Below are 14,500 nucleotides of genomic sequence, written 5' to 3'. Positions count from 1 at the left end.
AAATTGATCTATAGTAAATTAAGGTTGAAACTGCATAAATGATGAAAAGCCACATCTCTATCTTCCCCAATATATACAGAGATAGGTAGATAGATATAGATACAGAAAATATAGAGATAGTGATAGATAGATGGTATCACTCGGGGCCTTTACTGAGATTCACTCTCCAAGATGAAGCTGAATCTTTGTTCAATACAATGTTGTCCTTATGGAAAAGAAGACAGACTTAGAGTTTTAAAAGGGAGACATCATAGAAAGGCCCCAGGAGGAGATCTGCCATCTACAAGCCAAGCCAAGAACAGAAACCTGAAGACTATGTCCTTTGCAGCCCTTCCTTCAGACTTCCTTCTCAAGGAGCCAACCTCACTGAGGCTGGTTTTGAATGCCTCACTTCCAGACTGTGAGATAATAAACATCTGTGTTGAAGCTCCTCTATCTGTAGTCTTCACAGCAACTCAAGCAGATTGACGCATACACCTTTGCTTGCCTAGTTACTGAAGGGTCTTCTAGCTTCAATAGAACTTATGCATGAGGACTTACAGACAACAAAGCATGGTAAAAATTGACCAGGACAACCAAAGAGGTGGGATCAGGAAGCTAATGACCAAACTAACACTTAATACATGCTTAAAACAACATACGGGATTATTGAATCCATATTTATTAACTAAAAAATTGTTGACAAAATAAACATTTTATTTTTCTTTCTCAAAATTCCAAAATCCACCCCCCCAAAAAAAAACCAAACTTGGTAGTATTTAAAGCCCCCACTGAGATTCACATCCTGACACAATAAATTGTGCAGTCATTGGGGTGTGTTCTAATTCAGTATGACCCATGTCTTTATGAAGACAAAAAAATAATAATAATTTTTAGCTCTCCATCCTTCCTTGTTATACCCAGAATGATTCAGCCTCCAGTGTCAGTCCTTGATGAGGATTACTTCATGAGACAGGATCGAGAATGAATTATATAGCAAAGTCAAAACCAACACGTGTTTAAGTGAATATGCACTTCTAACTCGTAGCTTTCAAAGTGCAGCAAGTTTTAACTATGTACTAAACAGAACATTTGAAACTTTATATTTCTTATTAGTGTGTCTGAACTTTTATTGTTCTTTACAAGAGAAGGTTCAAAAAAATGCTAATTCATCAAAGACCAAATTCAAACTGATGAAATTTTTTAAGGAGTCTTGGTTTTCAATTTTTACATTTTTAAATCTTTGTTCTAATAGTAAGAACATACATCCACAAGGAATTAGATCTCTATGATCTATCTCAATAGTTTTAAGAAAATTTTATATATCTTGCTCTATTTAATTTATTTGTATGAGTGTTTTGCTTGCAGGTATGTCTGGCTTCCCTGATGTCTGCAGAGGCCAAAAGAGGGACTAGAATTCTCTGAGCCTGGAGTCATAGGTAGTGGTGAGCTGCCATGTGGGTGCTGGGAACAAAACCCCAGAACTCTGGAAGAGGAGCCAGTCCTCTTCACCACTGAGCCAGCAATCCAGCCCCAAATTTTTATATACTCTTTAAAAAAATTGAAATTTTATATGGTCTTTTTATTGAGGAGAACCTAGGGGAGTTGGTTCTCTCCTCCTATCTTGTGAATTCTGGGGATTGAATTTAGGCCATTAGATATGTGGGGTTAGAAACTTGTTTTCTTATTGAACAGCTTAGACTTTTAAGTGATGAAAAACAAAATCCAGAACTAGAAATGTAATAATAGTTGAGAACTCAAAAGCTTATATTTTCTAGGGAAACAGACCTTTAAACAGTAAGTCAAGGATGGGAAATGTTTTGCATTCAAGACCAGTGGAGAAGCAGGGTAAATGCCTGTGTCTTCAAGAGGACATCCCATCCTTACCTGGAGAAAGCCTGTGTCCATCACTGCCAGGGTAGCAGGTGAGGCCCACATCTTCCCTATGGCTACAGTCATGCTTTCCCCACTCCCTTCTGGAGCACTGGAGGAAGCTGGCTTCTCTTCCTGAGCAGCTGACTTCATCTAGCCATATGGGCCCATTGTTGCCTTCAAAGTGGTTTACAGAGGCCTGTCTGCCATATCTGCAGCAATGAAATGAATATTGTTCACAGGACTGCCATCCCGTGAGTCAAAGAACCATTAAAAAACAACCTAATTAAGTCTCATGACTTCAGGGGGTAAGAATTTGACCTTAGTCCTGCCTTGGAGACTCAACTCTGCTTGCCTTGCTATGTATTTAAGTCATCTTAACATCCTTTGGTTGACTTGATGAGGAACTAACTGGTAATTCATTCTTGTGTTTTGTCTACAGTTTAACCCACCAGCCAGAGAGCGTGCAAAGAGATAAACCTCAGATTCCTGGCCATGGATCAACTCTGTGAAGTAGAGAGAGGGAAACAATTGTTTGTTTGGGGCTCTGCTCAAACTATCTAAGCTAATCTAAGTTTATCTGCTTCACTCTGGCTTTCTGGAGTCCTTCTCCAAGATAGAAAGTGTATCAGAATTCAGCGACTGCTCAAAAACAGTACCCAATGCGAAATTACAATTTTGGTGTTGGCCCATCAAAGTAAAAAACAATGACAGTGTCCTTTTTGAAGGGTTATATGAGTTTAATGCATAATTTTTTTTTATAAATGACACTGTGCCAATTGACTTTATTACATTATATTATGTATTGCAATAAATGATAAGCTGTGAAATAGCAAATAATCTGTAAAATTTAAAAACTGGCAGTTAAGTAATTGCATTTATTTTCACCCTTCTTTCAACTTTTCTTTCATTCCTTAAAAATCATCCAGATGTCACTGAGCTCACTTCCAAGTGCCTTCACTTCTTAGAGTCTGTAAAACTCGACTCTCAGTCAGAAATTGGATGCCCATCACTCCTCTCCCTCGACACTTCTGTTTCTTCACCAAAGATATGAAGACATCTTTCCATTTGCCATGAATTTTCCTAATAGTTCTACTGTGCAACACTGGGTCTAACTAGATGAATTTTTTAAAGTTAAAGCAACATAATCTTATGTGGTTTTTGGTTTGGGTTTTGGTTTTTGAGACAGGGTTTCTCTGTGTAGCACTGGCTGTCCTGAAATTCACTCTGTAGACCAGAATGGCCTTGAACTCACAGCAATCTGCCTGCCCCTGCCTCCTGAGCCCTGGGATTAAAGGTATGTGCCACCACCCCTTGGCACAAAACAGTTTTTAAGTAGTCATTTTAAGGCTAATTTTCTACTAATCAAATTTTAACCAAAAAAAAAAGCAATGAACTTAAATTGTATATTGCTGTAACTTTTGACTTAGAGCATTTTTCCAGCAAATGCCTTACTCTTGATTTCGCTCTAATTCAACCACAAAACATATAACAGGAAGTTTTGTTAGCTTTGAGACTGCATTTGTACAAAGACACCAAGTTTACTCTTTCTCATCCCCATGAATCATCGTTTTCAGAACTTCCTCTGTAACTTAGATGTGGCACACGCTCACACTAACACATGAATGAGAACATTACAAGTGCCAGTAAGCCCAGATAATTCGTCCAGGAGAGAAAATGGCATGGATCTTTGAAACTAAAGTATGTAAAATCCAGAGGGAAACTTAGTGTCACTTGGTCATTTTATTAATGAAAAGATGTGAAAATAGACAGTAAACAATAGACATGTCTCCCCACATCTGTGAAAACTGAGGCTACAATTGTCAGTGTAACATACTCACTCAATGTGACATAGTATATGATAAATAGTTCTAATTAAATGGCCATATATATTGGCTATTATATGCCTTAGCCTAGTAATTTCAACAGTTGTATTCCCCCAAAATGAAAAATGTCAGTGAATTTGTACATCTGTACTTTCATTATAGCATTATTTATTATTACATTAATAGTTACCTAGAAAATAACTGAATATTCATTAGATCATCATGTGACTACTTAATGGATATCAAGTTACATCAAAACTTGTGACACTATGTCATTGAAAAAGTAATGATGGCTATAAAATCCCAGATTTACGTTGTAGTAAATATAGCTGATATAAAAAGACACATGAAAATTCCAAGTGATCATAAGAATGGGAAATCATGGAGAATATTTCATTTTATTTCTTTTTAAAATACACCCCTAGGTATAGCTTTACCCAGCTTGAAGATGATATATATTTTAAGGGTTAGTGAATATTTGTGATTAACTCTATTTCAAGCTGAAATGAAGCAATTTCACTAGTTTTTAAAATCATGCTATAGAAATATGAAAGATAAGAAAGAAGGGGCATCCATGGAATTCACTTGAAGATTTACCTCAAGGGCATCTTTTTGTTACTTCAACCAACTTAAGTCTTTATTCTGGAATGCATTATGTATGTAACATGCCATATACTGCCCCAAAGTGTGGCACTCGGAGTGTAAGTGGGCAAGGTCAAAGGCTAGTTCTAAAGGTCATCTCACGACAAGAGGGCTGTTCTTTTCCAACACAAGTGTCAATTATCATCATGTTCCAAGAAAGAACCACATGACACCACAATGTTCCCCACTGGAATTGCTGAAATTTTAGACACAATGATGTCAAAACTAATAGCACCCACTAGTAACAACAGATCATAATAAAAGCAAGCATTAAGAAGCTTGCCTAAATAAGCAAAAAAATGGACTAGAAGTCACTCTTAGCTTCAAACAATTTGTTCAAGAAAAAAGATGTTGGGGGAAAAAAAGAAGTGTTGGGAGTAAAGGTAAATAAAATAAATGACAAGAGATGGTACTTGTTATCTTTAAAATGTCATTTTTTTATTGTATGTCCATCTGTAGGTAGATTGGCGAGGTCGTAGGTAGGTAGGCAGGTAGGTAGATATATAGGTAGGTAGGTATGTAGGTAAGCAGGCACTACTGATATGACAGACAAATCATAATGGACTATAGATGCTGATGATAACAGATGATAAACATGTAGACGATTGATAGGTAACTGATAGAGAATACATATCTATTTTTAGAAATTACAGGTAAGGATTACGAAGTAACTCTGACTTTAGAGATGTGTTTTGGCATTTAATGTCCCCACACCAATAAGCCTTACTTAAATCCCAGCAGCCGACAAACCAGGTGTGTGTTCGTCTCGGTCCATCCATCATCACAGACTGTTCCCCACTTTCCCCTGTAGTACACCTCCAAGCGACCTTCATGGCCACTCCTTCCTCCTGCAAGTCTGATGACCCCATCTGGAGAAGGAGATAAAGACAGAAGGCAAATTTGCTTTAAAAAAAAAAAAAAAAAAGCATCTTTGTTTGACCGATGTATCACCATATCTACGTCTCCCTCTGAGCCATTTGATACCTAACATTATGACTGTACTCAGTCATGTGAAGTCCTTGCACTCTCCCTGAAGATTAGTACCTCTGTCTTTCTGTTGTTTTTACTGTATTCTCCAAGCAGAAAATACACTCTGATGTAATTTCAAAGTACATATTCTTTAATTTTTCTATATTAAATCCTATTCGGGAAAATTTCCATAATTCCAGTCCTCTTAAATCTAAAGGACAGTGGTCATTTTCATTGAAATAGCAAAGAAAAAATATAGATAGTGATTTAGAGGTGGTATTTCAAATATTTAAGTGCATATCAAAATACTGAACTAAGCATGCAAGCAAAGCTACTTCAGATAGAAAGCAATCGAGCTTGTCAATGAGGTTGTTAGGCCTCAGACATCCACAGGAAATAAAAACCCATCTTGCCTTTGTTCTTTTACTGGCAATACAGATCTGAAATTTGAATCTTATTAACTCAGTGAGTAATTATACACAGAAGAGCCTACAAAAAGTTTGTAAACAGGTAGCCCAAAAACTTTCATTACCAAAGACATAGGTTTAGAAGCCATTTCCATCCAAAATAATCCAAACACCTCTCAATGAAACACAAGTAACTAGAGAATAGAACATACTTTTTAATAGGTCTCTGGTATCCACTGAAGTAAACCAGTTTCTTGACACCAAACTACTGTTGTTTAAAATTATTACCTTCAAAGCATTGTACCACTTATTATCTCATATACCCATCATAGCACTAACAAGATTACCTCATTTGAAAGAGGGCAGCTCAAGGAAATGAAATCCCATCAACTTTGGTATAAATTAGAAATTTCTATTCTGTACAAATGCATTGTGTTTCTAATAAAACAACAGCATCAATAAAAAGTTATAAATCAAAGTTCCATACATACTAATTCTTTTACTTTTCACATACACACACAAATATACATAAATAAAAATATTTTAGAGCATCCCCCCCACTTTTTTTTTTTTTTTTTTTTTTTGTGGAGCTGAGGATCGAACCCAGGCAAGCACTCTACCACTGACCTAAATCCCCAACCCCAAAGCATCCCCTTCTTATGACAGATGACCTATAAGGCAGACATGCAGCAATGTGCATTAGTCTAAGATTTGATTACAAAGCTAGCTTGGCCTCTTTATCAGTTTCCTTTAATGAGCAATCACATAAACACAGTTTTATAGTGACTACCAGCTGAATGGATTAAAGATGTAATATACTGACACCTAATGTCTGGTATGCATCACTGTACATTGATTTTGGCTGTTGGGTACTGCATATTGTAAAAAAAAAAAAGTGATCTAGCTTTGTTGGACTTCAAATAGAAACTTTCAGAAATAACTGTGAGTGAAGAAATTACATTTTTTTGTAATTTACTTATTATGTATACAGTGTTCTGTTTGCATGTATTCCTGCAGGTCAGAAGATGGAGCCCCATCTCATTACAGACTGTTTTGAGCCACCATATGGATGCTGGAAATTGAACTCAGGACCTCTGGAAGAACAGTCAGTGCTCTTAACCTCTGAGCCATCTCTCCAGCCTGAAATTACATTTTGAAATAAAAATTGCGTCTGATTTTATCTTGATTTTTGCTTAGATGCTTGTTGGTCTGCTCATTTGACAATATACGAATTAAGAAAGGAAGCTGTGGCAATACCAGCCATGTGGGAAGAAGGTAGCACATTTAGGAAGTGACACCCTTACCTGTTAGAGGGACGCAAGACACCCCAGCATCTTCTGTATGGCCACAGTTATGCTCTCCCCAGGAGCTCTTTGGACACTGCTCAACTGATAGCTCATTTCCAGTGCAGCGCACTTCATCCAACAATATCGGTCCAGCTCCTTCCCCAAAATGTGCGTGATGCCATGCCTTGGCAATGCCACTGAGTAAACATAAAAAGTAGATGAATTCTGGGTTCCCCACTGAAAGGTGCTCCTGTCTTATTTCCTCCCTTCTGACTAACACACAGTGATTAATCCCACTCTTCAAATACTCCCTAAGTTATTTGTGAATTTCTTTACTCTGTCTTGCTTCCAGTGTCCACCAACACACATATTTAAAAACTGCTCGGTATGGGGCTGGGGCTTTAGCTCAGTGGTAGAGCGCTTGCCTAGCAAGCCCAAGGCCCTGGGTTCGGTCCTCGGCTCCGACAAAAAACAAACAAACACAAACAAACAAAACTGCTCGGTATTTCTCAACCTTTACCCTCCCTTGGTCATTACTAACATAATCTCAGTGTTTTTAAAAGTACAGTAATGACTACCCAAAATAAACACACTTCCAAGCCTACTAGAGAGCTGTTTATATCGTGACATAAATACCATCTGAACAATGAATGGTTAAGCACATTAAGTCATTAACATTGATATACAATTATCAATACCATCTGTCTGCAGAAGCTTTTCATCACCTCAAAATAAAATTGACCATTATTAAGTTTTTAGCAGCGCTATTTAGAAAGAAACAGCCGTGGATCACTCGAAGGCTATGTCTTCATTCCCTCTCCTTCATTTCGCACATAAAATGAAGGTAATGGCTGCAACTAGAGAAGCTGCACTGGCCCAGGTCGTGCCTCCTCAGTACACACACTGTTTTGGAGAGGGTCTAAAACCATACAGCCCAGATGACTCTGAAACAGTCTATATAGTCTTAACTAACCTAGAACTCACAGTAATCAATCACTCCGCCTCAGCCTCTGGAGTGCTGGATTAGAAGCATGGGCATTTTGCCCAGCAAAATGTCCTATTAAGGGCACAGAAGTGAAAGCAAGAAAGAGCCTAGTGTCCTGATGAGTGTGGACCCATTAAGCTAGACTCTGCTGGCTGTCTCTGATCTCTTCTTTGAGGCCTAATTATGTGTGTGCTTAAATTTGTTTAAGTTGTTGGTATTTTCAATTCCTGTCATTCAGTCAAATATGTTTCTGACAAAAGAGCATCACACAAGTTTATTCATAACAAATTTTTCCTACAGTTCAAAGAAGTGTGGCTCATATTCCATGAAGATAGCTGTCACTTACTGAACGATCCTTTATCCTTGGACTTTAACATTTATATCTTCAGTTCTTCATTGATATTATACCTATTCCTTTATTCATGGTTCTATAACTATCTTGAGAATTACAACAAAAAATGTATTAAAAGAAAAACATTCATTAAATGGATGTAATACCCCAGTGATGGCAAAGTCTTATGCAGGCAACTTCATGGTTAAACATCTTATCTGACTCATTTTACTAGGTAGTATAGAGGTCTCAAGAGTACTCACGTTGAAAACAACATTTAAAAATTAAGCTTCTCTTTAAATAACATCAAGCCAAATGCATAGGGCACATTTGCACCATTATGGCCTGACCGACTATGCACACGATTCAGAAAGTGCCAAAGAGATAGACTGAGGAATGTTTCTAGTAGAGAATGTGGAGGGAATCAAGGAAAAGAAAAATACATTTTCTTTTGTTGAGTTAAAAATATTTCAAAATTCAGAATCCCAACATTTGAACTTCTTCTTCTTCTTCTTCTTCTTCTTCTTCTTCTTCTTCTTCTTCTTCTTCTTCTTCTTCTTCTTCTTCTTCTCCTGCTTCTGCTTCTGCTTCTTCTGCTTCTCCTTTTTTTTTCTGAGACAGGGTTTCTCTGTGTAGCTTTGCTCACTTGCTTTGGAGACCAGGCTGGCCTCAAACTCACAGAGATCCACCTGCCTCTGCCTCCCCAGTTCTGGGATTAAAGGCATGTGCCCCACCACCCGGCCTGCTCTCTGCTCTTAATAGTCCACTGCTGTGGATATCGCTCTGTGTAAATAAAGATCTGATTGGCCAGTGGCCAGGCAGGAAGTATAGGTGGGACAAGAGAGAAGAGAATTCTGGGAAGTAGAAGGCTGGGGAGAGACACCGCCAGCCGCCGCCATGAGAAGCAACATATAAATACACTGGTAAGCCACAAGCCATGTGGCAAAGTATAGACTAACAAAAATGGGTTAATTTAAGATAGAAAAGGTAGATAACAAGCAGCCTGCCACGGCCATACAGTTTGTAAGTAATATAAGTTTCTGTGTGCTTTATTGGTTGGGTCTGAGCGACTGTGGGGCTGGCGGGTAAGAGAGATTTGTCCTGACTGGGCCAGGCAGGAAAACTCTAACTACAAATGGCGCCCAACGTATTGGCAAGAATTTCCACCTAAAACCTGAGAAAAAAGATTCTAAGATGGAGCTAAAAACAGCTTCCTAATTGTCTCTCTCAAGTTAGTGGCAGCCTGCCAGTTTGAGCTACTATGGCGGGTTCCTGGCGTGTGCGTCTGACCTGCAGTGTGGTGGGAATGAGGAATCTACAAGAAACACTTTACTCTGCTGCATGGTGGATTTAGCCTTTGCTAGTTAAAAAAAAAAGTTTCTGGGCTATGCACTACTTTGATAGAACTCCTTCTGATAGTTGATGGTACACATGGCTCCAGACCCAGACCCAGAGCTGGCGGTAAACTGTACCACCGCCATGTTGGGAAGCTGAGGTGGGCGGAGCCAGCAGCCACAGCTTGCATTTCAGTCTTACAAAGATGGATATTACACAGAGAATCTGGTTTGTATTGTCTTTGGGATTTTTAACTACAAAAAACAATTTGATCATAAAAGCTGTTGAGTTAAACAAATATGTAAATTTTAAAGACACCTTGACTTCAAAATTTGGATATAAGGATATGTTGCTTTGGAAAGGAGTCTCTGCTTTTGTTTCCACAGAAAGCCAGAGGCTGTGGATTTGTTCCAGATTAAGATACATCAGGTTTGATCAGCCAAGACCACCTGAAAGGTCTCCAATGACACCATGGCCCAGATGATCTGACATCCAGAATGGTTTCAAGGCAACTGGCTCAGAGGTTCACCCTAATGGATTACTCTATAATCCTAAAATTTTCTTTGTGTCCCCATAAGATACAGCGCCCCCCTCCAGCAGGAAGAAGTACGAGAAACTACGCCCACATTCCCAATATTATCAAGCTGGCTTTGGAGATGGAATTGGCTCACTCCTTCTCTAAACCCAGACATATTGCTAAAAAAAAAGGTTAAGAGATTCTTATGTCCCAAATCAGAAGAGCCCTCTGGTGCAGGACAGAGAAAAACCACTATTTTATTTTAAACAGGTTGATTATAAATGCAATCTCTTTCTAAAGATAAAAAGGGGATATGATATAGATATAATAGGATGAAAGGGTAGATTAAGGAAGGAACTTATTTCTAAAGAGCAACAACTTGTTTAAAATGTTTTACATTGGTATAGATTTTAGTCTATTGATACAAAGTTAAAGTTAATTTTGTTATACTATGTACATATTGTGTTTGTATAGCTCATTTAAAATTGTAATGGATAATTAAAAATAGATTAATAATTAATCATCTGTGATAATCATACTCATAGCCATGTTAGTTAAGTCTTTTAGGTATACATAGAGATATTTCAGATAGATAGGTAATCTTCAAATACTTCAAAGACCTTCAGAATATGGCATTTAAAATATTATTAAAATTTAGACTTTCTGGACAGTGAGACATGTCTGCTCCTGGCAGCACCAATTTACTTCAGAGAGGAGGATGGGCATTAAAGACACTTCATATGGAGTTTATCTTCACCTTGGTAAAAATAGCCATTTGGGCAAGAAACTGTTCTTGCCTGGACAGCTTGATCAACTGGACATGCAGGACCCATAGAAAGGTGACCACTGAACTTTGCTTGACAAAATGGTCCTTCAGGTTCCTGCTTCACAGAGGAAACTGCCAGACATTCAGGACACTGAGAGAAGTGACTGAGAGACTCTAGCCCTGTGGGCTGAAGACAAGTGCCCCAACTTTACAAAGGAACATGTCCAGACTGCCAGCTGTCTCTGTCTACCCTGCAAGACTCCCGAAAGTTGCTTGCATCCTTCTCCTGTTTCTCAGGTAATATTATATCCTTCTGAGGTCTTTGATGTGGTTGAAGACTAGATAGTTATAATTTTCTCAGTTATGATAAAAGATAAGTTAGATATAAAACCTTGGACTCACAAATATAAGATAGATAGGATATCTTCTTTAATATTGTAACTGTAATTCTTGCTTGATAATTGTTTTGTTATATGTAATTGTACTATGTAAAAGTTAAAACCTTCCTTAAACAAAAAGAAAAGGGGAAGTGCTGTGGATATCGCTCTGTGTAAATAAAGATCTGATTGGCCAGTGGCCAGGCAGGAAGTATAGGCGGGACAAGAGAGAAGAGAATTCTGGGAAGTAGAAGGCTGGGGAGAGACACCGCCAGCCGCCGCCATGAGAAGCAACATATAAATACACTGGTAAGCCACAAGCCATGTGGCAAAGTATAGACTAACAAAAATGGGTTAATTTAAGATAGAAAAGGTAGATAACAAGCAGCCTGCCACGGCCATACAGTTTGTAAGTAATATAAGTTTCTGTGTGCTTTATTGGTTGGGTCTGAGCGACTGTGGGGCTGGCGGGTAAGAGAGATTTGTCCTGACTGGGCCAGGCAGGAAAACTCTAACTACAGTCCACCCCAACAAATAATAAAGATAAGAATCTATTGAGCAAATGTAAAGGAAAGAGCATTGATATCCTAACCTGAATGGTATTGTCAAAATGAGTTAACTTATAATAAATTGCTTTGAATTCTATGTCTGAGATTTGTGACTCCTTTTTTTAGAAGGATCCAGGACAAGACAGAAGAAGCCCCAGCTTATGGCTCTAGATCAGATGACAGGAAATGACCCCCGGACTGAATACTGAATGGCACCTAGTTTCATGCTGCTGTTGTGCTAAGAGGGATTTCTACAAATTCTGAATGATCAGCTGGAAGGGAGAGACTAAATGATATTGTAATTGGTGATGTGTAACATTAACTGAACCCAACTTTTCTTATACAAAAGTAAAACTGTGTTGAAGCCAAGCTATGTTGGTGCCAAAGGCAGCGTTGGTGCCCCAATGGTGAAGCTAAGTAGCTACAAAGTCTAAGGTATTTGCTATCTGGTCTGTGGTGGGGGGTAGAGGGGGTGGTTATGGAACCTTTAAGGGGTGGAGCCTCACTGGAGGAAGTACATTACTGATTCTGGGCTTTAAGGTTGTATAGCTTGGCCCCACTTCCTGTTCTTTCTCTCTGCTTCCTGTGTGATGCTTGTGTGTTCAGCCAGCTTCCGCCTGGCACAGAGCTTGCTCTCCCATGCTCTCCTTGACAGTTGTCGTGACTTCCCCACTGTAATGGGTTCTATTACTCCAGAGCTTTAAGCCAGAATAAACCCTTTTCTCCCTTAGTTGATTTTGATGGTAATAATTTATTATAACAACAACAAAGAATAATAACTAAAATATGCTGTGGATATCACTCTGTATAAATAAAGTGCTGGTTGGCCAGTAGCCAGGCAGGAAGGATAGGGTAGGTGGGACAAGGAAGAGAAGGCTGGGAACAGGAAGGCTGGGAGAAGACACTGCCAGCCGCTGCCAGGAGAAGCAACATGTAAAGACAACAGTAAGCCACAAGCCACCTGACAAAGTATAGGCTAACAGAAATGGGTTAATTTAAGAGTAAGAGCTAGACAATCATAGGCCTGAGCTAAAGCCAAGCAGTTTAAATAATATAAGTGTCTGTATGATTATTTTATACGTGGGTTATGGGACCGCGGGGGCTTGGCGGAACCTGGAGAGAAGCTCTCCAACTACAAATGGTGCCCAATGTGGGGCAAGAGTTTCCACCTAAAACCTTTAAAAAAAGATTCTAAAACGGAGCTAAAAACAGCTTCCTAGTTGTCTCTCTCAAGTTAGCGACAGCCTGCCAGTTTGAGCTACTATGGCGGGTTCCTGGCCTGTGCGTCTGACCTGCAGTGTGGCAGGAATGAGGAGTCTACAAGCAGCACTTTACTCTGCTGCGTGGTGGATTTAGCCTTTGCTAGTTAAAAAAAAAAGTTTCTGGGCTATGCACTGCTTTGATAGGACTGCTTCTGATAGTTGATGGTACACACGGCTCCAGACCCAGAGCTGGCGGTAAACTGTACCACTGCCATGTTCCAAAGCTGAAGGGGGCAGAGCCAGCAGCCACAGTGGCATTTCAGTCTTACAAAGATGGATATTACACACAGAATCTGGTTTGTCTTGTCTTTAGGATTTTTAACTACAGAAAAAGATTTGATCGTAAAAGTTGTTGAGTTAAACAAATACGTAAATTTTAAAGGTACCTTGACTTCAAAATTTGGATATAAGGATTAGAAAAGAGTCTCTGCTTTTGTTTCCACAGAAAGCCAGAGGCTGTGGATTTGTTCCAGATTAAGATACATCAGGTTTGATCAGCCAAGACCACCTGAAAGGTCTCTAATGACACAATGGCCCAGATGATCCAACATCCAAAATGGTTTCGAGGCAACTGGCTCAGAGTTTTACCCTAATGGACTACTCCATAATCCTAAAATTTTCTTTGTGTCCCCATAAGATACAGCTCCCCGCTCCAGCAGAAAGTAGTTAAAAAAAACAAAAAACAAAAAACAAAAAACTACGCCCAAATTCCCAGCTGGCTTTGGAGATGGAATTGGCCCACTCCTTCTCTAAACCCAGACATATTGCTAAAACAAAAGGTTAAGATATTCTTATGTCCCAAATCAGAAGAGCCCTCTGGTATGGGACAGAGGAAAAACCAATATTTTTATTTAAAACAGGTTGATTATAAATGTGATCTCTTTCTAAAGATAAAAAGGGCATATGATATAAATATAATAATATAAAAGGGTAGATTAAGGAACTTCTAAAAAACAACAACTCATTTAAAATGTTTTACATTTGGTATAGATTTTAGTCTATTGATACAAACTTAAAGTTAATTTTGTTATACTATGTGTATATTTCTACTCTTGTTTAAGGTATTATGTTTATACAGCTCATTTAAAATTATAATAGATAATTAAAAATAGAGTAATAACTGGTCATCTATGATAATCATACTCATAGCCATGTTAGTTAAGTCTTCTAGGTATATACAGAGATATTTCAGATAGGTAATCTTCAAACACTTCAAGGGTCTACAAAATATGGCATTTAAAATATTTTTAAAATTTAGACTTTCTGGACAGTGAGACATGTCTGCTACTGGCAGCACCAATTTACTTCAGAGAGGAGGATGGGCATTAAAGACACTTCATATGGAGTTTATCTTCACCCCTGACAAAAATAGCCATTTGGACAAGAAACTGTTCTTGC

The 14,500-nt window shown here is 38.5% G+C and overlaps 1 protein-coding gene across 2 annotated transcripts in view; it reads right to left on the bottom strand.

Moving 5' to 3' along the window:
- Positions 1 to 14,500, bottom strand: part of Prss12 (serine protease 12) — a 66,766-nt gene that overhangs the window by 26,517 nt on the left and 25,749 nt on the right. For both annotated transcript variants that reach the window (XM_036190896.1, XM_036190897.1), the window contains exons 3-5: positions 7,000 to 7,178; positions 5,047 to 5,188; positions 1,867 to 2,063 (exon numbers count right to left, since the gene is read on the bottom strand). In XM_036190896.1, coding sequence (XP_036046789.1) covers positions 1,867 to 2,063; positions 5,047 to 5,188; positions 7,000 to 7,178 — 518 coding nt within the window. The remainder of the gene's footprint in view (positions 1 to 1,866; positions 2,064 to 5,046; positions 5,189 to 6,999; positions 7,179 to 14,500) is intronic.

Source organism: Onychomys torridus, chromosome 6 (assembly GCF_903995425.1).
Source record: "Onychomys torridus chromosome 6, mOncTor1.1, whole genome shotgun sequence".
Taxonomy (NCBI): Eukaryota; Metazoa; Chordata; class Mammalia; order Rodentia; family Cricetidae; genus Onychomys; species Onychomys torridus.
Note: the sequence above shows the minus strand (reverse complement) of the source record. Positions and strands in the feature narration are given on the sequence as shown.